Source organism: Mytilus edulis, chromosome 1, assembly GCF_963676685.1.
Source record: "Mytilus edulis chromosome 1, xbMytEdul2.2, whole genome shotgun sequence".
NCBI lineage: Eukaryota > Metazoa > Mollusca > Bivalvia > Mytilida > Mytilidae > Mytilus > Mytilus edulis.
In genome coordinates this window covers 92,338,652-92,363,252 of record NC_092344.1, presented here as the reverse complement: position 1 = coordinate 92,363,252, position 24,601 = coordinate 92,338,652, and the positions used below count along the sequence as shown (strand labels likewise).

Below are 24,601 nucleotides of genomic sequence, written 5' to 3'. Positions count from 1 at the left end.
GAATTTATACTACAAAACTATTTTATTTTTTAAAAATCTTTTCACAATTTTTTTTTTATAAATATATTATAAAGAATAAGGTATTCAGTGAATTTTTTCAAATTAAATTCAATTTGAATGTTTGTTTTTATTCTGACGCTTACCCAGAATGCAATGCATAAATCCATCTTTGAACAAGAACGGGATCCGTTCAAACTCAACTGCCTAGAATTTGTACAAATAACAAACAATAACAGGTAAACGAAGGCCTAATGGTAGGCAAAAGGGTTCAAATAAAATATTGTTTTCATATAATTTTGGAAAATGCTCCATTAAACATAAGATATGGAGGTAAAACGGACAATGCACTTTGTTTACGTTATATCTGTTAGGTTCTTGCGTGCTACTTTTGTAGTGTAGATTACCTAGATACCGTTAAAAGAATAGCCTGAGGGTAATAATCAATTAGGGGACATGATGGCGTACGTAATCAAACACATCCCTTCTTGATTTACATATGAGACATGTAATCATGACATAACTTCTTGTAAGGTGTCTACATGTATAATTTACAAGAAGCAACATTTCACATGCAGTGTATCTATCTATCTATCTTCATATTTCCGCACTCAGTCACAACTTTGACTATTACGTGCCGTTGCATGCGTGGCTTATTTACAATTAAAAATAAATAAATTTGCAGTAATATTACGTTACATTGCATTGGTGCTTAGAAAATAAATAAAGTAAAAATATAACAGTGATTTAATTAATTTTTTTTTGTGGATTGTTATCCTATGTATATTTCTTGTTAAAACTATGTACATGTTATGCATTTTTTAGACTATTTGTGAAAGAGCAGATATAGAAATCTGCTCTTTGAAGCCGTCGACTGTTGTACAAAGGATTGCTGATGTAGGAAGTAGGTTCCATTGTACTATTGTATGTGGATAAAATGAAAACTTGTATGAATCTTTATTTGTTTGAATTTGTTTAAAGTGGTTTGTATGTTTATATCTTGTTCTACTGTCTGATTTAACTAGAAGATCTTTAGGGTAAATTGCTATGTGTTGGTGTATGATCTTATAGAATACCACTAGTCTTGTTTGTATACGTCTCAGTTCTAATGTAGGCCATTGTAGGTGATCAAGCATGTTTGAGACAGAGCTGGTATTGTGATATTTATTACATGTGTAGCGAGCAGCTCTGCGTTGGACCATCTCAATTTGGTTGATTTGACTTTTGGTGTGAGGGTCCCAGACGCAAGAACTGTACTCAAGCTTAGGTCTAACTAATGACATGTATGCCCTTTCTTTGATTTTTTGGGATGAAACTTTAAGGTTACGTTTGAGAAAATTCAGTTGTCTGTTTGCATTAGCTGTTACGTTATTGATGTGTTTATTCCATTTTAGATCAGATTGGATGGTTATGCCTAAATATTTTGTAGCTGTTTCATTTTGGAGGATGTGACCATGCAGGATGTAGTCATGGTTGACTGGTTTCTTTTTTTGTGTAATTCTTAGTATGGAACATTTGTCTGGATGGAATGACATTAACCAGTCTTTTTCCCATTGTGCCGCTGAATTTAAATCCTGTTGTAGTTTGGCAGCATCATCTGTGTTTTTGATGTTTCTATAGATGATGCTGTCATCGGCAAATAATCTTAAGGTGCTGTGATGTAAATATTCTGGGAAATCGTTTATGTAAATGAGGAATAAAATTGGGCCAAGGACAGTGCCTTGTGGCACCCCAGATGTTACCCCAATTTTTTCTGATTGTTCTCCATCTAGCATGACTGTTTGTGTACGGTTGTGTAAAAAGTCACCAATCCATTCCAAGGTATTATTGTCTATGCCGTAGTATTTTAATTTGTAAAGTAATCTTTTGTGAGGGACTTTGTCAAAAGCTTTGGCAAAGTCCATCACAACGACATCAGTTTGTATGTTAATATTGTTGTCTCTTGCAAGGTCCTGAATGAAAGATAATAGTTGTGTCTCACATTTTTGTAGGTTTGTTACAAAATATTGCAGCAAGAAGTAATGTTATTTAGCATTGTTTTAGAAAAGACAGACACTTTGGTCAGTTTATTAATTACTGTAGATGGCATTTATACACTTGTGATACATAATTTTGATTAGTATTGTTCACATTTCAGTGAAACTGAAATACATTTGTAGTTTGTATTTACACTTATAGTGAATAACTTTAGATCAAGATCAGATGAAGAAAAATTTGTAGCTTAAAATGACACTAATATGTATATGGTGTGTAATCATCATGATCATATAGATCTATACACATGGAAAAAAGTATTGCAACACCAAATTGAAATTGAAATTAAAAAAACACTTTTTATTTTTTTGTGATATAATTTGGTAAAATAGAACTACTTAAACATTATTTAAGTATCACCTGAGTTTAATCAATAAATATCGACTCGGTAAGTTTTTATCTGCACATGCAGCTACTGTACCCGTAAACAGCAAAACAGGTGTTTTCATCCTCATTGTTTTCAACACTTTAAATAACCAAAATTTTAAAGTTATGTGATTGACACCTTGTAAATGGGTCATCCACAACTCTTAACTGCAGCAAGATGACAGATTATCAGCATGAGTGAAGCAGGAGGTCGCTGTAATAACTGCACGTATTGTTGGTCATCACCATTCCACTAGAAGTCGTTTTGAGAATTAAAAATGGCACTAAACGATGTTAAAGACCTTCCGAAATAAAGAAGACCCTCTATACCATTTGCTAGGGAAAATCAAGCATAAAAAAGGTTGGTCAGAAGGAAACCCCTTGCATACAATACAATCCAAAAAAGAGAGTGTTTGGCATACAGGGACCTTTTAACAAGAACTGTTCGAGATTGACTCATCGCTACTGGTTATCATGCGATAAGACCATTTCGGAGACCTTTGTTCACGAACAGACACACAGTTTTCCGTATCCAATGTAGTGCAGAGCTCGCTAAAATTGAAAATTAGCATCATGGAGGAAGATTCATTGTTCCAATGGAATTCGGGTCATCTTCCATGGACGGATCGTAGACCAGATTTGAACCATATCGAGCATATATGGGACACTATTGGGCGGGAAGTGCGCGAAAGGACACCCCAGTTCAAACACATCATGAAATAAACAATGCCCTTCATCAGAAATGGTTGCTGCTACCTTAGCAACAAATTAGTCAATTTTTGGCAGGAATCAGAAGACGTTAAGATCATTATCCGTTTGAATGGAGGCTGCGCACAAAGTACTAATTCTTTGGCGTGTAACGATCAACCATGATGTGAACAGTCATCTGAAGATTAATTTTGAAATGTCTGACATTGTAAAGTTCGACTACAGTCAAAGTTGTAAAATGCATTTTTTTGTACAAAAAACGCTTCATTTTGTTATTAAAATTGTGGTTATATAAATCATTTTTTTTTAAACATTTTTTGTTCGTTTCAATGCCAATGTTATCATAAACTATGTTTCAATAATATTATACAAATATCTTATTATATATCATCCAAAAAAAGAGGCTGATTTTTCAATTTTTGAAAAATCAAGGTGTTGCAATACTTTTTTCCATGTGTATATATTTAATATGGGGCACATATTTTTAATTGTGGCCAATCAAAACACATTTGTTTAATTAAATTAAGTAAATACAGTTAATTAATTTACCTGCAATTAATAAACATATGAGAGGGACATTTGTTATTAGTTACCATGATTATTATCTGATTATAATCTAAATGAAATATATGTTCATTTAAAATATAACAGTGACATAATCAGAGTCTTGACCTGTGCATTTATTTAGAGAATATCACAGAGACTCAACAGAGACAAGTTTGATGGTAACATAATAAGAATACACATTATTTAGACTAAAGACAATTTTTGTTATAAAACTAATCCTTGTGTGATTACATGTCAAAAATAATTTCAGAAATCATTGTGTATTAAGTGCAATATAAACTGATATAAAGTTATATGTTTACATTTTTGCATTTCATTAAATACATTTTGTACATGTATGTAAAATGTTTTCACTACATGCATGTTTGTTTTACTTTAATAAAGTTGTTGTAAATATGCTATATTTTTTAATAAAGTTGTTGTAAATATGCTATTCCAAAAATATTCTGTACCTCTAAAGAAGATCTGCAAAGTAATTATTTTTCCTTGAAACATTTTTTCACATTTTGCTAAAATGTATGGATTTCCACATTCATCTTTTACAATGGCATATGTCCTACTTTTATGGGGAAAAAAAAAATAGAGAAATTCATACTCATCAGGGTTTGAGCAAAAATTGTCTGTGAAATCTCAACTTTTTTTTCTTTGTTTTGCATGAAGAAGAGTGTATTATGGAATACTTAGCTCACTGCTGAAATGTTTTAACCAATTCCCGTTAACTAAAAATTGGACACAGTTCTTTATTGAATAACAGAAATAAAGCTCTATTCCAAAGATTTTTTTGTTTATTTTTCCTATACATTTACTGATTTTGTGTCTTTGATGGATACCACATACAAAATATATTCTTTGTTTTTCTATTTTATAGATACATCATTTATGTAGCCTTATTTACATGATTAATGTGCAATACTTTCAGATGCAATTTTCTAGAGATAAAGTTGTTATGCCCCTGCCATAGCAGAGGGAGCATTAAGTTTTACCCTTGTCAGTCCATTTGTATGTATGAATGTATGTCAAATGTATGTACAAATGTATGTACGAATGTATAAATGTCCAAAACTTGCTTTCTGTTCTCTAACTTTAGTTTGCCTATACCAAATGTTAAGAAACTTATTCACAATGCTTATTCCCACAAAACACAGATCATTCCACATTTATTTACAAAAGCACATGTAATAATGAGAAATTTTCATTATTTTTTGCAGAGTTCTTAATACACATGATAACAAAACCAAATAAGGCCAACTATAGAAGAAGATGTGGAATTAAGAACAAAAATTAAATTAAGGTAATGGATCCAGAATACGAGAAGCGGTTGCTACGACAACAAAATGGCCAGGTTTCTCCATATAATTCAGTAAGTATTGTTTACAAACATTGATTTGAAAGATATATAGAAACATGTATATTCTTTTTTACTTGTACTACTAGCCAATGGCAACTAAAACTATGTTTGTAAAACAGAAAAATGAATTTCTAAATACAGTAGAATGTCATTTTATATATATATGCGCAAATTAATTCATGTCAAATGATTTAGGTGCTTAATTTTGATGACTCCTTAAATATTGCAACAGTTGAAATAGTTCAAAGAACAGGTGACAGCATCTGTTCCCTTCCAAATTATCTAACAACGAAAAACATAATAAATGTATCTATAAACATAGTTTATATATTACTTAATTTTTTTCTGAGTATACAATTGAGCGACGATCAAGTAAATTTCCATAATTCTAAAACATTTGTCTTGTTTGTGGTTTTATATTCTTCAATCCTATTACATGAAAACAGTGTGTAATCTTCAATTTTTGACCCTTCAAATCATAATCTTTACCCACTGTTGGATTTCAATGGAATGTCCCCTACAAAAAGCAAATAGTTACATGTATTTAAATGCTTGATGTTTTTTTTACATGGTTAGAATATATCTTGTTTTACAGCCGTTGAGTTTAAGTCCTATGAGCCCAGTAGCTTCACCAAGTAAAGACAAATATGGAGACAGATTTATACCAAGTAGAGCAGGAGCTAGCTGGCATATAAATTTTAATATTCCAAAAGTAAGTATTTTAGAGTTAATGCATGCAGATAAACATAGAATATGATTAAAATGAAAAATCAAAACAACAAATCAATGTAGACATATATAAGATACATTTGATAAATGATTGAATGACATTTATACATTAATGTTTCAAGTAATAATTTTTTTAATGACAAAGATTACAAGATACATGACGATGTATTGCATAATATTATAAGAGATATTTTAAGATCAGCTAAATTTTCCCATTTTAAAATATTTTTTTCTGTTTTATTGCTATGTATCAATATTACAATATTCAATAAAATATCTGTTTACTTCTGCAGGGAAGTCCTACATCATCACCCACTCAATCTAGCAGTAAATCTAAGGAACCAACAGCAGATAGCAGTAAAGATGGTCTAGCTTATTATTGTTTACTGAAGAATGAACTTTTGTCAGCGGGCATTGAAGATTTGAAGGTGAGTTAGTATAGAAATATTTTCTATCAACCAGTATAACCTCTAACCTGATGAAGTGAGGCCACACTTAAAATTATTTTCTTTTTTTGGCGGAAAGAAATTGAAGTGTCTGGTGTTTTTTTCTTCAAGCGCCAAACTGATTAAAAAAAACTTTTCACATCAGGACAATAAAAGATTTTGAGTAAGCATCTATTTTCTGGGTAGGTAGGGTAAGGGCAAATACACATAATCTTTTTTATGGCCTAAACTGAACATTTCATGGAAGAAAAGATGTTTTTGAAATTTAAGAACAATGACAATATCCTGTATATAAACAAAATATGTTATTTTTTTGTAGGATCAACAGACTGATGAAAGAAGAATTTTAGTTCCTAAAGAAAGTAAAAACCTTTTTCGCGTAAGTTTAACTGGTATATTGTAAAAATCTGTTCGCTTGATTTTGTAGCTTATTTCTATGATTAATCCATTATTATTTGAAAATATGCATGAATTCTATGTTAATACACTAACATTAGTAGGAGTACTTTTTGCAACAATTTAAATCCACAAAACAAATACTCAAAGAACCTTTTAAAATCTGTATAATTTTTTGCAAATAGCACCTCTGTCAAGGTTCCTGACTTGAACATTAAGAGGGGTTAAAAAAATAAACTACATTATTAGTTTTTTTGCACTCAACCCCTCTTCCTTTTAAATCGGCCAGTTAACTAAAACAAAAAATGTTTTTTCCTAAATTTGGATCAGAATTGAATGGGTAATAATATTAGAAAATTTTACCATCATAAAAAAGTGAAGAATGCTTTAATGATAATTCTATATGACTATTATCATTACCTAAATGTTTTTGCATAAGTTTGATGAAGAAAGATGCACTTAATTAATTTAATGCTTAACTGGCTAGCTATAGTGTATGTTAAACCATTTGTTAATTTCTACTTGTGTTATTTTCTAGTATCATGTTCCTAGAAGAAGTTTAGATTTCAGCGATTCATCTCCGTACTCATTATCACCAGTAGGAAGTAAAAGTCAAAGACTTCTTAGATCTCCAAGAAAGGTAGGTATATTTAGATGAACCTGACATTGAATTATCAACACAAGCTAGTTAGAAAAACTAATTAATTTCAAAGGAAATAACAGTTCATAATTTCAAATTGAACTACAGGTATAAACATGCTATATTAGGAATAACAAAATTATGAAAACATTTTTAAAATGGTATAAAATTAAGGGAAAGTGAATTTTTGATACCGAAAATGTGTAAAAATCCTTAGAACACTGTATAAAGTAAATTTGTTATAAAGTGTGTATACACTTAATACTCTTAAATTTCTTAACTTCAAAATTGGGCCAAATAGTAAAATCAAATTTTATGATAAAAATATTTGAAATTGGTTTGGTAAAAGTGAAACGGAGAAAATTATAAGTAAGATGGCATAAATAGTTCAGAGTAAAGTTTATTAATTGTTGATTATATAATTTTTATTCTAGGCTGTGAGAAAGATATCAAAGATACCATTTAAGGTGTTAGATGCTCCTGAACTACAGGATGATTTCTATTTAAACTTGGTGGATTGGTCTTCACAGAATGTTTTAAGTGTTGGACTTGGTACCTGTGTGTATCTGTGGAGTGCATGTACTAGTCAGGTAAAAACAATGATGTTGTTATATCTATGTGTATCTGCAGAATGCATGTAATAGATAAGTCAACTTAATGAATTACCTGTGTCTATTGTGTATCTATGAGTGCATGTACTATACTGCAAAGTACATGTAATATACAAATAAAAGTACCTGTATGTATCTACTGAGAGCATGTACTAGAAAGGCAGTTAAATGCTTCTGTTGTATTTATGTATATGTATCTATAAAGGGGTCAATGTTCTGGGGAGTTATTCAAATATTAACTTACTACAACCCTATTTGAATTTGATTTTTGGAAAATGACGCAGTCATTGTTCCATTACTGGCGACCTGAACTTCATTACATTTCTCTGCCTACCGCGCTTGGTTTCGTATTTACTATTTCCTATACAAACTGGAATTTGCTTGTGTTATCATTATGCATGAGAGGTCATTGTGTAGTAATCAGCCAGGAACCAGTTTACAAACTAACTGGTTTCTGCTTGTATTCCACTACACCCTAACAAAGTGTTGTAGTTTGACGGGAACCAGTTTAGAATTTGTAAACTACAAAACGTAATCGGTTATTGTTCATTCCGTTTTGGTGTTTCATACCGACTTTTATGGTTTGAATAAGCTTAAGACCCTTCAAACATTAATGTGATAGGTATATTAAAGACTGTTTTACAAAAGGATGGAACTGTTTTGCTTTCAAAGTCGTACTATAGTGATATCTGTTATGTACGGATTTCCACTTTCACCGGTTAATTTCTTCTTTTACACGTGCTTTTGAAACTTCCTGTTTAAACATCGCAAGTTTTAAAATTGTTTTTTGAGTGAATTTAACTTATTTTAACAATCATGAAGCGTTCCAGAATCATTTTCAAGCAGTTTCTTCTTCTCTTTGATGATGGAAAACAGGTTTTTCTCAAGAAAATACCGCAAACGATCGCAGAGGAATTGAAACGTACAAGTCAAGTCGGCACCTGGTTAAATTGGCATCTAGTCAAATCGGCACCTATTTGACGTCAATTCGGCATCCAATAATATTTGTTATAATATTTTCTATTCAATTAATTAATAACTGTTACCAAGTACATAGTGAATATGTTGTTGTGTATAAAGGTAAACAACGAAGCCCTTACCCAAGCTGTTGTTTTAACAATTAGACAATTATTAAAATAAAATGGAAACTGTGAGTCCCTTTCAATAAATCAAACTTTCATGCCAAATAATAAGCAAATTTAAGGTGGTTTTTTTTCAGTAAAGTTTAAAAAGCATTAAACAAACAATCCTGTAAAATGCTCAACTGGTTTAAATAATGCATAAACATATCCAATATCTCATGTATTAGTCCAAATAATTATGACGTCTGGCAAGGCTATTTTATTTTTTTTCTGTGATGTCTTCCTATGAAGTTCGTAGGAAGGCGTCCCAGAAAAAAATTAACATAGCCTTGCGGTATAGAAAGGTGTCCCAGAATAAAATTAAAAAAGCCTTGCCAGACGTAATAATTATTTTGACTACTCATATATATATCATTAAAAATACACCAAAAAAGTCATTAAGTTGAGAAAAATAAATATATACAAAATGTACATGAACACCCAAAAATGTGAAAGTTAGTATTTAACTCTTTTTGCTTAAATACTGAAAAAAATTCTGGCAACCCCTTACTTATTTTTTACTCTTTTTGCTTAAAATACTGTTAAAATTTATATTTAACATGGGTGACGAATTGACTGAATCAGGTGTCGATTTAACCAGGTGCTGATTTGTCCAGGTGCCAATTTAACCAGGTGCCGGTTTGACTAGAATTCTTTGACAAATGTTTGAAATTACCTGAGTTTCATTAGACCTTTGATAACAGTAACAAAAAGATTATTTTGTGGGAGAAGGGGGTTCAGACTATGTGGTATCAGGTCTTCGCGCCCAATACACTTTCGCACCCTACACGTTCGCACCTCGCACGTGCGCACCCAAGGTACGTTTGCACTCTACTCATTCGCGCCCAATTTTAATTCAAATTCAAGTTGAATAATTGGAAAATCATGATTGTTGTTTTAAATTGCTTTGGTGTAAATACTGAATGTATTTATAGCTTGGTATGAGTAAAACATTGAAGATTTTTAAGGAAAAACACAAAAGATAATTGTTTTTAACAGCTTGGTTCCTTTGATCTGAAACAACGAAACAATAAAATATAGGAACCAAAATATAGCAATCCACTATTATAACCAAAACATGATAAAATCTATTCAACACACAGAAAAAAACATAGTCAGAATCTCACTTCATTTTGAAAGAAGTCAATGAAACAAAGTTATAGCCAGTGTTCTCCCCAGAAATTTTGGATAGCATCACATTTTGCGTAAAAAAAAACAACTGTATTTTTTTTAATGTCGTTTGTCGCGTCGCGTTGATGCTCTATTTCCTTTATATGTTTTAGTTTATATTGTTCAATTCATAACTGAGAATACAATTAAACTATAACCACAAAAACAGTTGTTTCAGTTTATGTCTTCTTTATTCATTTATAGTTACAGAATTATTTTTTTCCTCTTGTGCCAAGTAAAAATAAATATGTGGTTTCAGTTATCCAACAATAAGTCAAATGAATGAATGGTTCATTACAGTGCAACCTGTATTTATACAAAACTAAATTATCTAGTACACAAAATTAACTACTTTTTATATTATATCAAGTAAAGATAAAGTAGCAAAAGAAGCAAAAAGAAATCAATTTAAAAACTTTTTTTTATCATGTTTATGAAATTCATTGTTTCATGCCACTCAATGAATTAGTCCCAGTTGTTTCTTATCTTTACATCAAAATCATATGTATTTTTAACAAAGTTATCTAACAAATAGTCTGTTAATGCGTAGTTTTCTCTCTTGGTTTAATTTTTCTGTCTACTGTCCATCTGTTGTCATTATCGTAAAAATGCGGATTTTTGTCATATCTGGTCCGGTTCCGATCCGTAGTTTACACAAAAATGTGCAATGGCGGCCGTAGTAAAATTTACGAAAATGAGTTCCAGAATAAACATTGTTTGACAAGAGATTGTGAATGAATAAGACGCTTTTAATGCATTAAATGGATTAAACATAAACTTAAGCCAATTATAACTTTTTAAAGAAGTATTAAACTTATTTTAGCTCTAAACCAAAATTCTCGCTCTCGTATTACCGGAAGAGAAAGAAAGTAATTTTTGGAGAGTTGCACAAATAAACGACCTTTTAAAAAAAAATAAAAATCGTTTCAATCTCTGAAATTTCGTAATACAAAACGTTGATTTCGAATTGTTTTGTGATTGCATTTTTCCATGTCGATATTGGTGATTGCAGACACGTGGTATAATTTTAGTCATGTCACAAGTGTCAGCTTGGGATATTCGCATCCAAACACTTTTACAGTTATCACCCTGAGGGCAATTAACACCTAGCTATTTAATCTCTTAATTGCCTTTAGTGTCCGACTTAAAGGGATTACAATTAAAGGTGATATAACTTTTATGATCATAATCGATAATAGATGAAAGTTCAAAATTGAGGACAAGTAAAATAGCATCTTCAAAATAATTATAGCGTCGCGGGAATTATTATAGCATCACGGTGAAAAAATATAGCGTCGCGGTACCGCGACGCTAAAACGGCCTGGGGAGAACACTGGTTATAGCAATACACTAACAAAACACGATTAAGAGTTATTCAACACAAGATAAAACGTTGACAAAATACCACTTTATTTAGAAAGGATTATTATAATTTTTAACAATACGCTATCTAAAACATGATTAAGATTTATTCAACACAAAAAAAAATGCTGTCTCACTTTATTTTGAGACAATGACAACAATTATACTTATAAGAAAACACTTGCTTACAGAATTATTAAACACAAAACCAATTAAGATTGGGTGCGAACATGTAGGGTGTGAAAGTGAAAGGGGCGAACATGAGTGGGCGCGAACGGACCCGGATTCAGACTATGTACCAGTGAGAAATATACAAGCCTTTCTACGGTATTTATTTGTACAATTCAGGTAGTCTTGACCTATTCATTTGTCTTAAAAAAACAGCATGTTGTCACCTTCACTTCACACACACACACATATACGAATATCATGTATATGCTTACGAGACATGTTGCATTGTTAAACTAATTACGGTATGTGAAAATCAAGACTTGCATAAAAACTATCCCAATATTAGAGACAGTGGCGTCATTTTTCTTTAGAGCTTTCAGCTCTTTGATTTTTTAAACCTGTGCATTCAGTATTGAAAGATGCCTTTACACTCAGCTTAAAGTGAACATCCATATTAAACTGGATACATGCTTCTATAAATTATTTTGTGATTACAAGAAAGGATCGAGATCAAGACAATTAATCTGTGTAAACAGACTTGAATATATTAATAATGATTAATGTTTTACAGGTAACAAGACTATGTGATTTATCCAGTGATGGAGATACAGTAACATCAGTATCATGGTCAGAGAGGGTATGTTATTTCACCAATATATAATGTTCCCATACAAAAATAACTGTATTCATAGCAAAATTAAAAGTCTACAATATAAGGTTATCAAGTATGGTGTTTCTTAAAAAGTACAACTGTAAGCATTAGTAATATTTTAACAAAACCTTGTCTTTCACATACTTTTGTACTTTTAAACAGCATACAAATGATTTCTTCTGACATTAATTTTATATTTGACAATTTTGACTGTACAAATAAAAGGTGAATGATGAAAATTTTAGAAAAATATGGTTATATAAAAGGTAAGACATTTTTGAAGGGGTATACAATACATTTGCAGGGGCAGATAACAACACATCCAAATTGGATGTGATACTTTTGCAATGCTGCTAATGAGTGCATATCAAAAATGGCCTTTTTATATGTATGGTATGCATTTTAGACCTATGTTTGATATGTATTATTATCAGTCTTAAGTAGAGGTTGATTTTTATTATATCAAAGAAATCAAGACAATAACATATTGCACTGTGCAAAGAGAATACAGAAGATACATAACAAGGTAAATTGCAAAACCGTATGGTTATTTTAATGTTTTAATCCTTATCTACAGTTAATAATTATATTTTTCAGGGGCATTTAGTATCAGTAGGAACACATAAAGGATTTGTACAGATATGGGATGTAGCAGCAAATAAAAAAATTAACACATTATCAGGTCATAGTGCTAGAGTAGGTAAGGAAATTTATGTCAAATAATTTATTCATTCTTAGAGTAAAATTCAGGAAGAGTGATAAACGGGGATGTTTAAGAACATAAAGGGTTATGAACTGAATATTTTACTTCATACTGTTTGCATTTACTCATATTTGACATTAGATATGGCTTATCAGTGCATATTTAATACACTTTTATGATTGGCCAAGACAGTTCTTACATGAGTTTTCAGATTGTATGTGTATAGTCAAGGTCATAGCCATTTATATCATAAAGATTGTACCCTATTATCAGGTAGAGGTATTAACTAAGGTCATAAGAAACCAAATGATAGCAAATCTCTTGATTTTCAAAATAAGGTAATAAAAAATAAAGTTGCCAGTATATTCATTTTGATCCGCAAGAATATCTCTTATAAACTAGTATGCACCTTCAGTATTAATTGTACACTTGATATTGGTTTACAGATTAACAATGGTCTTATTGTAATTTTACAGGAGCATTAGCATGGAATGGAGATGTTTTATCATCAGGAAGTAGAGACAGACTGATATTACAAAGAGATATTCGCACACCTTCTATTGTGCCGGAACGTAAATTAACAGGACACAAACAGGAAGTGTGTGGACTCAAGTGGTCACCTGATCACCAACATTTGGCGTCAGGTGGCAATGACAATAAACTGTTTGTATGGAACATGAATAGTACAATACCAGTTCAGACTTATAATGAACATTTAGCTGCTGTAAAGGCTATTGCATGGTCCCCTCATCAACATGGACTATTAGCTAGTGGGGGAGGGACTGCAGATAGGTGTATTAGATTCTGGAATACATTAACATGTCAACCATTACAGTGTGTTGATACAGGATCACAAGTGTGTAACTTAGCCTGGTCAAAGCACTCAAATGAAATTGTAAGTTTACCTTTTAGATATTTAAATTATCTTCTTTTTATACCGCTATTCCAAAGACCAGGGTAGATGATTGGTGTAAAATTGAAATTTTGAATGAAGTACAAGTTTTACAACTTATTTTTCAACACCAATGTTGTTGCACAGTCAGATATTTTATTTTTTTTTATTTTTAGCGACATTTTAGAACAAAAAAAGAAAAAACTGGGAAAACATTTTTTTTAATTAGGCCAAACTTTTTTTATTTTCAATAAACAATTTAGAATTTTCAATAAACAATTTAGAATCTAGCAAAGATATGAAGGGAAGTAATCTTATCAATACTAGAATATTTATTTCATTGTTGTCTCCCTTCACTTGAATTATTTTAGTCATAACTTAATGTAATAATGTTTATAAAAACACTATTTATTTTTCAGGTTAGCACTCATGGTTATTCACAAAATCAAATATTAGTTTGGAAATATCCTTCACTTGTTCAAATTGCCAAATTAACAGGACATACATACAGAGTATTATACCTTGTAAGTAATTTTATTCATTATACTAGGTCATAATAAAAGGGAGAATAGATACAAGTTAATTCAGATAATGAATTGAATGACATTACTGGAGTCTGAGAGTTCCTTGTTATTGAAAATATGTATTGACCAGCGATGATTTCAATCAATTTATTTGTTTCTCAGTTACTCTGACAATGAAGCTTGATTGTAAACCTTTGTAGTCCAGATTACTTCATTACTTCATAGTAAAAACTAATTACCTAGGCCACCCTTAAAAAAATGTTTGTTTGGCATTGCCGACCCACACTATCAGCAGGTGGGTAGGTAGGTAGGGATTTTTTTTTTTTTTACATTTAAAAGCTTTATACATGTAAATCATGAAGCCCTAGACCAATGTTGTCTAAAGCATTGCAGCATTGTTGTGTGTACATGCTGGTGGTTTTTTTGAACGTGGGTCAACCGTCAATGTCACATTCTACATCATATGGATAATTTCATGTAAGACAGTCAGTTTTGTTGGCAGAGTTAACCAAAGGACCCAGAAAAAAACACAGAACTGAGGCAGGAAACTGACAAATTAACCATATAAAATGTACAATGTATGACGTGAAAATTGAACTTTTATTGTGGGACTGCCAATTGAACAGAGGCCTGATGTCACATCTTGTGGTCACAGTTTGGTAAAATTACCATAAGTTAAATGGCTCAACCACTACGGCTCCTTGTACAAATGGACAAAGATTTAAAACTTTTATTGTTTGCTTTGGTTTTATAAACATCATTTTCTACACCGTATGTAATTTCATGGCAGTCAGTTTTGTTGGCATACTATTAAACCGTAGTACTTGAAGGAAAACGGCGGCAACCTGCGGGAAGAAACTGACTAACCTTATCACATATGACATGAAAATCAAACCTTAATTTTGCAACTGCCCAACTAGGGCTCAAACCAATACCTAGAGGCTAGTAATCATACATGAAAGGTGTGACGAACTACCATACAAACACGCCTACTGCCCCTGATAAGTTTTGAGGATATAGGATCTGTACCAAATAAGGATAGCAAAATATTAAAAATTTGGAAGGTTGGCACAAATAGACATGGTGTTTATACTAATATTATCCATTAGTGCAAGGTTTTTCAGGGCTATAGGTTTAAAACGTATGATAAATTCAAAATGGAAATATGCAGCAGGACAGACAATTTTTGCAGATAAATAAATTATGGGTTGAAATGCTTGTTTGATTAACAGAAATCTGGACATGCATTACATGAATACAGATAAATTAATGAGCCCTTAGAATTGTGGAAAAGGAAGGGATTTTATTCATCACTAGTACACTAGATACATTTATAAATATGTTTCTGTCAGTATCTTTTATGTTTTAAGAATTATTTTATTCATGTTAAGAAGAAAGGCAAGAAAAGGGGGAAGTACTTCAATTGACACAAGATGCTAGTCTTTAAAATATGTATGTTTTGTACCAGGCTAGCATCTACTGGTACAAAACTACTATAAACCTGTAAATCTGAGACCGTTTTGGTCTATGGGCTTTAGTGCTTACAGCCATAATTATCTTGAATGCATCATTGTGGTTCTGACTATAGTAGATACTTTGTTCTCTGGTTCAAGGGAAAATTTGTCAATGATACATTTCAAATATTTAATAAGTTCAACAAATGTAAGAGCCACGCATATTTGTTCTGTGATGTCCCGGTGAAAAACTTTTATCTCATGAAGCGACAAAGTCGAGCAGAAATCATCTGTTTCTGCTTTTAGCCTTTACAAAAGATAAAACTTGAGTCCTCTACAAGGTCTCTCAGAACGTTTCTTTCAAAGAATAGCTGAACATTTGATTTTTGATAAAATCCATCTCCCTTAACCAATGCATTGATGCTTTCCCCTACCGGCCTCTTTGACATTACTTTTGGCAAACTTTTTCTATTCCATGTCATTTAAATGTTTGCTCCCAATACTGTGTAAGGCAAGCGCTTTTAAGATCGTGATTTGAAATAAGTAAAGCCAGGAACAAACTCGGCGGATACGATCAAATTCCGGCACAATTTCGATTTTTTTTTAAATAAAAAAAAAAAAATTTCTGAAACGCAAATAAAATTATTTGGGCGGCAAGTTTTTCAGTGGGTCGGGCGGCAATGCCAAACAAATGAAATTTTATTTTAGGCCCTACTTAAAGATTTTTTTATAAAAACTGGTGTTAAATTCAAAATAAAGTATTAAAGATATAAATTTTGTGGCTTGGAAATGATATTGGTGAGTTTAGATAATCCTGTATCTCACACTGTAAAATTTACTGATGGGTATACGTAGGAATAATCACTTGCCAACAGTTTCTCCCTGTATCTCAGACTGTAAAATTTACTGATGGGTAGGAATAATCACTTGCCAACAATTTCTCCCTGTTTCTCAGGACTGTACAATAATCTTTCCAAGAATGTAGGTCCTTTTGTGACACTAGTTTTTACAGACATTTGTGTAAGTAAACATATTTAGCTTAAGTTTACCAATACATGTTGGGGGAAAAACAGGTTTAGAAATGAAACCTTTTGTCAATCTGGTCATGTGTGCAAGACTGCAAGTTCCTCTTAAATTGACTTGCCATTTGCATTGAATTAATAGCTAGGATATACTGGTCTAGAGGATAATATATACCCGCCGCAGTCGGAGAGACCTCTTATCTATACACCCCAGGAAAACCTTGTAATGTTTTTTGCAGAAAGTGTTGATCCTTTTAATTACAATATATTGTGCCTAACACCTGAATGATGGTTAATGGTGAAAATTGTAGATAAATACATTTTGTAGTACAGATGGAAATTTAATTTCAAAAAGATCAATCGTTAGACAAGGAAATAAATGCTTCTGCCTAAAAAGATACATTTTTACATAAGGCTTATTTAGTTTAACATAATGATTTATCAATTGTGGTATGGTAGATTCATTTATTTTCGTGGGTACCAATTTTCATGGATAAATGAAAACTTGTATGTTCATGGATATTTAAATTCGTGGTTTTGCCAAGGTCTGCATACATGCCTATAGAAATTTTGTTATATTTGTTATACATTTAATTTCATGATTTAATTGTACCTACAAACTCCCTGAAAATTGGTATCCCAACAAATAATAATGAATCCACAGTACATTGTATATAATTAAATTCATTTGCCTTTATAGTGTTGTGCATGCTTACATAATGGGAACATTATCAGTGTCACTTGAAGAAGAAGTTGTATCTTAGTGAACATGGTGAAGGGATTCAGATCATCTACTAATAATTTTAAACATTGTAGTAGAAACTACACCTTGTTTGAAATTAATGAATGTAATGTCCCTTATAACAAAAACTCAAACAAAATACATCTGTTAGTCTGTCTGTTCATCATGTTCATCCTTCCAAGTCTTTGAATTAGTCATTTGACCATGAGGTGCTGGTCTCATCAGATTTGAAATTTGGAACATCAAACATATATTCATCATGATGTGAACCTTTGGCTTTAAAAATATACTTATCAAAAAGGTTAAGTTATGACACTGATTTTGTGGTTCATTGAACAGGGTAATATGATAGGGCAATTTTCTTATTCTGCCTTGCTTCAATAGATGGTCTTGAAATTAATGGTGATACTTTTTGTATATATACGGTACTGTAAATTCAGAAATTATTGCGTGAATTTATTATTGTGATTTTGTTATTCTAGGCTAAAATGCAATTTTAAATTTTGAAATATTGAGAAAAATCTTGTTTAATTCATACAAAAATTTTCAAAATGTGAGTTTGAAGTACATGTATTACAATTATAACCCTGTAACATTTTCGCAATAATAAAAACATTGTAATAATTTCTGAATTTACAGTAGTCATGTGTGAGATATACAGACACATTCCCCATTCCATTATTATAGAGTATTTTCCTTTATTTTTCTGATGAAGTGATCATTGTTGGAATTTTACAAGTTTTACATAGGTTGCAGGTTAAGTTGTCTGATGTCAGGTGTGTTCAACTCCAATCTTACTTGACAAGGATTTTTAGATTTCCCGCAGAAAGTTGTGGTTCTCTCTGCATTGCTTCCTACACTAATAAAAAGTGTTTGCCATGATATAGCCAAATAGTACTGAAGGTGGTGTTAAACATCAAAAATCAATCAATCATTAATGAAAAGATGGAAATTCTAAACTACATAAGCAATAACTCCCCCTTAATTGAATTGTAAATTTATTAAACCTTCTTTAGATTAAAGCTTGTCACATATAATTGTAAAGTCATACACTGTTCATGTCTGTAGGGAATATGGTATTGAATCATGGTTTAGTGGTTAGTGTGTTGGACTTCTAACACAAAAGTTCCTGGTTCGATTCCCTTTCCCAGCTAAAAATTTCAGGGACTGAATTTATCGACTCTCCCTTGACACCATTTGCGAGTATTGTCTTGAGGAAACAATGATAGTCTGGTCGGAAGGGGACAATAAATGGCTGACCCGTGTTTAGAGAGAGCCATATCTCTTGCCATTAAAGACACCCTTGTAAGTTGTAGATTTCGAAAAAGAGCAGGATAATGCCCCTACAAGGCAGCACTTGCACCCGCAAAGTGGAAAGAGATTAATATAAGTTGCAAAACTTGTTTCACAATCCACTTTAAATAATTATGTTTAAACTAATTGAATCCTAACATTTTTTAGGAGTCAACCCTTTTCCACTGCTTAAGTGACTATAATATTGGCTAGTCAGAATATAATTTGTTTGCTAATTATGGACTAATGAATTACTTTTTATTTTGAACATACTTTTTTTTTTCAAATCTGAACTGAATTAAAAACTCCAAAATATAATAGAAACTTAGGAATGTTTAAGAAACTAATACTTTAACCAAAAAGAAATGCATGATATAGAAGTTTGTTTAAATTTGTAAAACTTGTGTAAACACAATTTAATTTTACTTTAACTCATTGATTCTTACTTTTTCTCACATAGATCTTAATTTCACCTTTGTGCATGGCGATATATACTTTGATTGTAGGATAAATAGTAAGAATGGAGATCAAAAGATAAGCATTAGATAAACTCTTCTTAGAACAGCTATAAATAATCAGGTGCAGTAAACAGTTTCTCTAAGGCTCAATGTTACCACTATGTGGTAATTATTTCCTATAATTTATTCTAACTTTTAATGATAGCGAGTGATGATTTTGATACTTGCACAGTACTATGCTTTGTTGCCTATTTTCCCACATGTTTATCAGATTGATAGTTATCATCTTGTCAAGATAACATTACATCATTGGTATTCTACGTGTAAACAGTCATGCTGTAACATGTCTCTGACATGCACATCATTAACATGCATTTATCATGGAGCTGTTGAAGGTACATGCTGCTGCACTTGATCCTGTTGGCATTTACCAAACACATTTTTGTACGGAATTGCACCTTGGGTTATACAGAGTTTACCTGGAAATTTTTGTGGTTTATTGGTTCAGTTTGTTTAAAAATGGGTCAGCTGTTGTCAGTAAAATGAGCTGTTTATTGCAAATTGAACTCAAGACACAAGCCTTAGCAGTGGCCACATTACAGTATCTACTAGGTCCAAATGTGTTATCTACTGCTCTTTTAAAATGCACCTTGTGTAATCTACTGCTCTTTTGAAAAGTTCCTTATGTGTTATCTACAGCTCTATTAAAAAGCCCCTTATATGTTATCTACAGCTCTATTAAAAAGCCCCTTATGTGTTATCTACTGCTCTATTAAAAAGCCCCTTATGTGTTATCTACTGCTCTATTAAAAAGCCCCTTATGTGTTATCTACAGCTCTATTAAAAAGCCCCTTATGTGTTATCTACAGCTCTATTAAAAAGCCCCTTATGTGTTATCTACAGCTCTATTAAAAACCCCCTTATGTGTTATCTACAGCTCTATTAAAAAGCCCCTTATGTGTAATCTACAGCTCTATTAAAAAGCCCCTTATGTGTTATCTACTGCTCTATTAAAAAGCCCCTTATGTGTTATCTACTGCTCTATTAAAAAGCCCCTTATGTGTTATCTACAGCTCTATTAAAAAGCCCCTTATGTGTTATCTACTGCTCTATTAAAAAGCCCCTTATGTGTTATCTACAGCTCTATTAAAAAGCCCCTTATGTGTTATCTACTGGTCTATTAAAAAAACCTTATGTGTTATCTATTGATTGTTTAAAAAGCCCCAAATTGGACATTTTCCATATTGACTATGTTATAATTCATAGATACACTTATATGATTAATATTTTTATGCATATCTGGTTAAGAATAACTCAAGTTAAATGTTTTTTAGGCAATGTCACCAGATGGAGAAGCCATAGTTACAGGAGCTGGGGATGAAACTTTACGGTTTTGGAATGTTTTCAGTAAAACTAGGTCAACAAAAGTATGTATTAACCACATGTGACTAATACATGTAGTAAATTTTTCATAAAACCACAATGTGACATGAAATTTTTAAAGGATACTCCCTATTTGTTTTAAATAAGGACATAGCCATGTTTTGAACACTATCAACATACATCTATTGATGTTGTACATTTTAGTGGCAGTTTTAATGCCTGAGCTAAATTTAAATTCATAAAAAGGAGACACTTGTTCATTCAAGACTTTACTTATACAATGATATATGGTGACTTGCACTCATCTGAAGACACTTTCTTTACTTATACAATGATATATGGTCACTTGCACTCATCTGAAGATACTTTCTTTACTTACAATTCCATCAAAATAATTGGTTACTGGTACCCAATGTTTTGAAACTATTTGGTGCAGGCAGGCAGGTCTCTTTCTTAGAAACTATTTGGTGCAGGCAGGCAGGTCTCTTTCTTAGAAACTATTTGGTGCAGGCAGGCATGTCTCTTTCTTAGAAACTATTTGGTGCAGGCAGGCAGGTCTCTTTCTTAGAAACTATTTGGTGCAGGCAGGCAGGTCTCTTTCTTAGAATATTTCTTATAAAGTATGCATCTTTTAAGCGGTATCAACAGCAGTTTATGTTTATGTAACTGTGAAATTTATCCCCAGCATGGATTATAACATTTGAAAAAAAAAAGAGAAATTCAAATGAAACAGATCCAATCCTAGGATTAAAATTCAAACAGAACTAAAACACTTTTGAAAAATGTTCTAGCTCTCACCAATTCCAAAGAAGAATGCTCTCCGCCAATTGTTTTGAAATCCTAAGATATAAAAGTATACAGACTGGTATATAGTTTGGTAATTTTGGCTCAAATCATTTCTAAATGTTACAGAATAAAAATACAACATATTTTAACACCATACAATAATTTGATTGCTATGTTTTGTTTGTTATTTGTGTTGGATTTTACCACATGTACATCTTCCCTTTAACAATTTGTTTGTTTATTTTCAGGAATCTAAATCGGTGTTGAATCTCTTCACAAGAATCCGGTGATGTTATACAGAGACAGTTGAATTCAGGAAATTAATTTCACTCAATGAATTTTATGTGTTCGGTTAGAGCTTGCCTTGACATCCATTTTATTTTTATAAGTTAATGTATGTTTTATGAAGGATTTTGTGGGAACAAGCAAAACTTCAAGATGTCTGGCAAGCTATAAATTATTTTAACTTTTTTTATAGAATTTTATTTTTTACCCTCCACATAAATTTAATGTGTAAAGTGCTTTTTAAGTCCATTACCAAACATATTTTGTCTGATCTTATTCCGTAAGACCGAATTGCAAAAATAAATTGAACTGGCAAGACAAAAGTTACAATTTTTATATCAGATTAAAAAATTTCAGGTTTTATAAAAGTCTGTTTGTAGTTTTTTTTCGATTTATTAATTTTGTTATGCATTTAAAAAACAAAACATAAATTGTATATTAAGTTATGTGATAAGGAGGAATGTTAGATTTTTATTTAATTTTCAGACACAAATATGTCTGTTGTTGATTTTTGTTGTTCAAGTTTTTCCATGATTTTATTTAGTTGCCAGTATACAAAAATTTGAACTGCCGAAATACAAGTGAAAGGGTAAATGGATAATTATGTCATATTCATTTCGATATTTTCATTTATCATTTGAAGACTGTTTAGTTTCTTGAAAGTAATGGTAGAATTCTTTTTTATTTATATTGACCATACACTTGATAAGTGAATCTTCTTGTTAAACTTTTATAAAATCTGCTATTTAAATCGAAAATGTGGTTTTTAAAAACCTGCATTGTTAATTATTTGGAATTTGGTTTATCATGCAGTATAAAATTTGGTAAAACTGATATTACACTACTGTTATCTGATTTTTAGTGTAACATACATCTTTAGATATTGAAAACAGTTTTATTCAACAGTTTGACATTTTTTATCTAAAGATAAATTTTATAGTATTTATTTTAAGTTTTGATAGTAAAATTTACTGTTTTGGGATTATTTTAGGCTTTTTACCAGTATTTTTAAATTTATACTCTTTAATGTGTTGCAGAAGGGGAATGAGAAACAATTTGTTTATGGATATTGGAAAAAAATATGTTCCTCTGATTTTATACAACCTTCACTACTTTACTTTTGGATATATGTATAATAGGGGTCATTATTTTAACATACGTAAATCTTATACAAAAGTCCATAATATTTTATATCTGTTTACTCCTTTTCTTGATACTTGTACTCTCTTTTAATATATCAAATTATTTACCAATAGCATTTCTTGTTAATGGAAAACAAAACATGGATTTATTTCTTTACTCCTTTCTTTCTATATGTGTTAATGTCAGTTGTTGTGTATTGAAAAACATTTTGTATGCATGCAGAAATTATTACTCTGTGTTACATAATCATCATGAAAATAATAAAAAATATCTCAATTACAATATATTTATATGATTTATGAGAAATAGAAATACTATAAGCACTCACACACTTTTCAAAAGGCTGACTATTGATCGTATTTTCTTTTGAATACGTTATTTTGGAAATTATGCACTTACTGAAGTGTCTGTTAAGCTTGGATTTTGATAGGGCTCTATTCATTGAAGAAGAATGAATCACAAAGGACTATTTACATAATTGAATTGCTGAAATATAGAGCCTTATGCTTTCAGTTCATTAGAGAATAAAAGATTTTGTATCAACCTTAAGCAAACTACACTGAGTTAATTGCATGTTACCTGTAGAACAAGCTAAAGTAATAAGTTCACATATGCAAACAGCTATCAACATTGATTTATGAATGAAATGAGATGTAGGGTATACATACATTGTTGGCATGACACGGGTTATGTTCTTCTCATATATGTTATGGTGGTATGATACTAAACCCCTAACGGGAAGGATTGTGCCTGATGTTCATATGATGAAATCATAATCTTTCAGTCAGTTCAATTGAAGTCTGGAGCTGTCATGTCAGTTAACTGCTAGTAGTCTGTTGTTATTTATGTATTATTGTCATTTTGTTTATTTTCTTTGGTTACATCTGACTTCAGACTCGGACTTCTCTTGAACTGAATTTTAATGTGCGTATTGTTATGCGTTTACTTTTCTACATTGGCTAGAGGTATAGGGGGAGGGTTGAGATCTCACAAACATGTTTAACCCTGCCGCATTTTTGCGCCTGTCCCAAGTCAGGAGCCTCTGGCCTTTGTTAGTCTTGTATTATTTTAATTTTTTTTTCTTGTGTACAATTTGGAAATTAGTATGGCGTTCATTATCGCTGAGCTGGTGTATATTTGTTTGGTGGCCAGTTTAAGGACGCCTCCGGGTGCGGGAATTTCTCGCTACATTGAAAACCTGTTGGTGACCTTCTGCTGTTGTTTTTTTTCTATGGTCGGGTTGTTGTCTCTTTGGCACATTCCCCATTTCCATTCTCAATTTTATGAGACAGCAATCTAACCATAAAATAACTAAAGGTAATCAAAAGGTATGCATCATAGTCCTCATCATAACAAATGTTTCCATACACAACCTCTAAGTAATCATGAGTTTATAAGATGTGAATGAATGTAGCAGAAACAGTCCAGAATAGCTATTCACATCAATTCTCCAAATAACAAACGACATTGAGATACTGTATAAAATATAACAACCACTGATGAGATTTTAGGGTCAGGCACATGACTTTTTAGTTTAAAATACAAAATATCATTGTTTATGGTTTTAGACTAACAAATTAAAACTGAACATCAAGAAT

General features: G+C 31.4%; 1 protein-coding gene across 1 annotated transcript; it reads left to right on the top strand.

Annotated features, from left to right (window-relative positions):
* Positions 1-130: 130 nt before the first annotated feature.
* Positions 131-23,285, top strand: LOC139494996 (fizzy-related protein homolog). Its single transcript, XM_071283114.1, has 13 exons — positions 131-236; positions 4,881-5,032; positions 5,616-5,732; positions 6,043-6,177; positions 6,515-6,574; positions 7,130-7,231; positions 7,666-7,821; positions 12,238-12,303; positions 12,916-13,018; positions 13,498-13,916; positions 14,333-14,437; positions 20,741-20,833; positions 21,824-23,285. The coding sequence occupies exons 2-13, from the start codon at positions 4,967-4,969 to the stop codon at positions 21,863-21,865; spliced, it is 1,464 nt and encodes a 487-aa protein (XP_071139215.1). The 5' UTR covers positions 131-236; positions 4,881-4,966; the 3' UTR covers positions 21,866-23,285.
* The last annotated feature ends 1,316 nt before the right edge of the window (positions 23,286-24,601 follow it).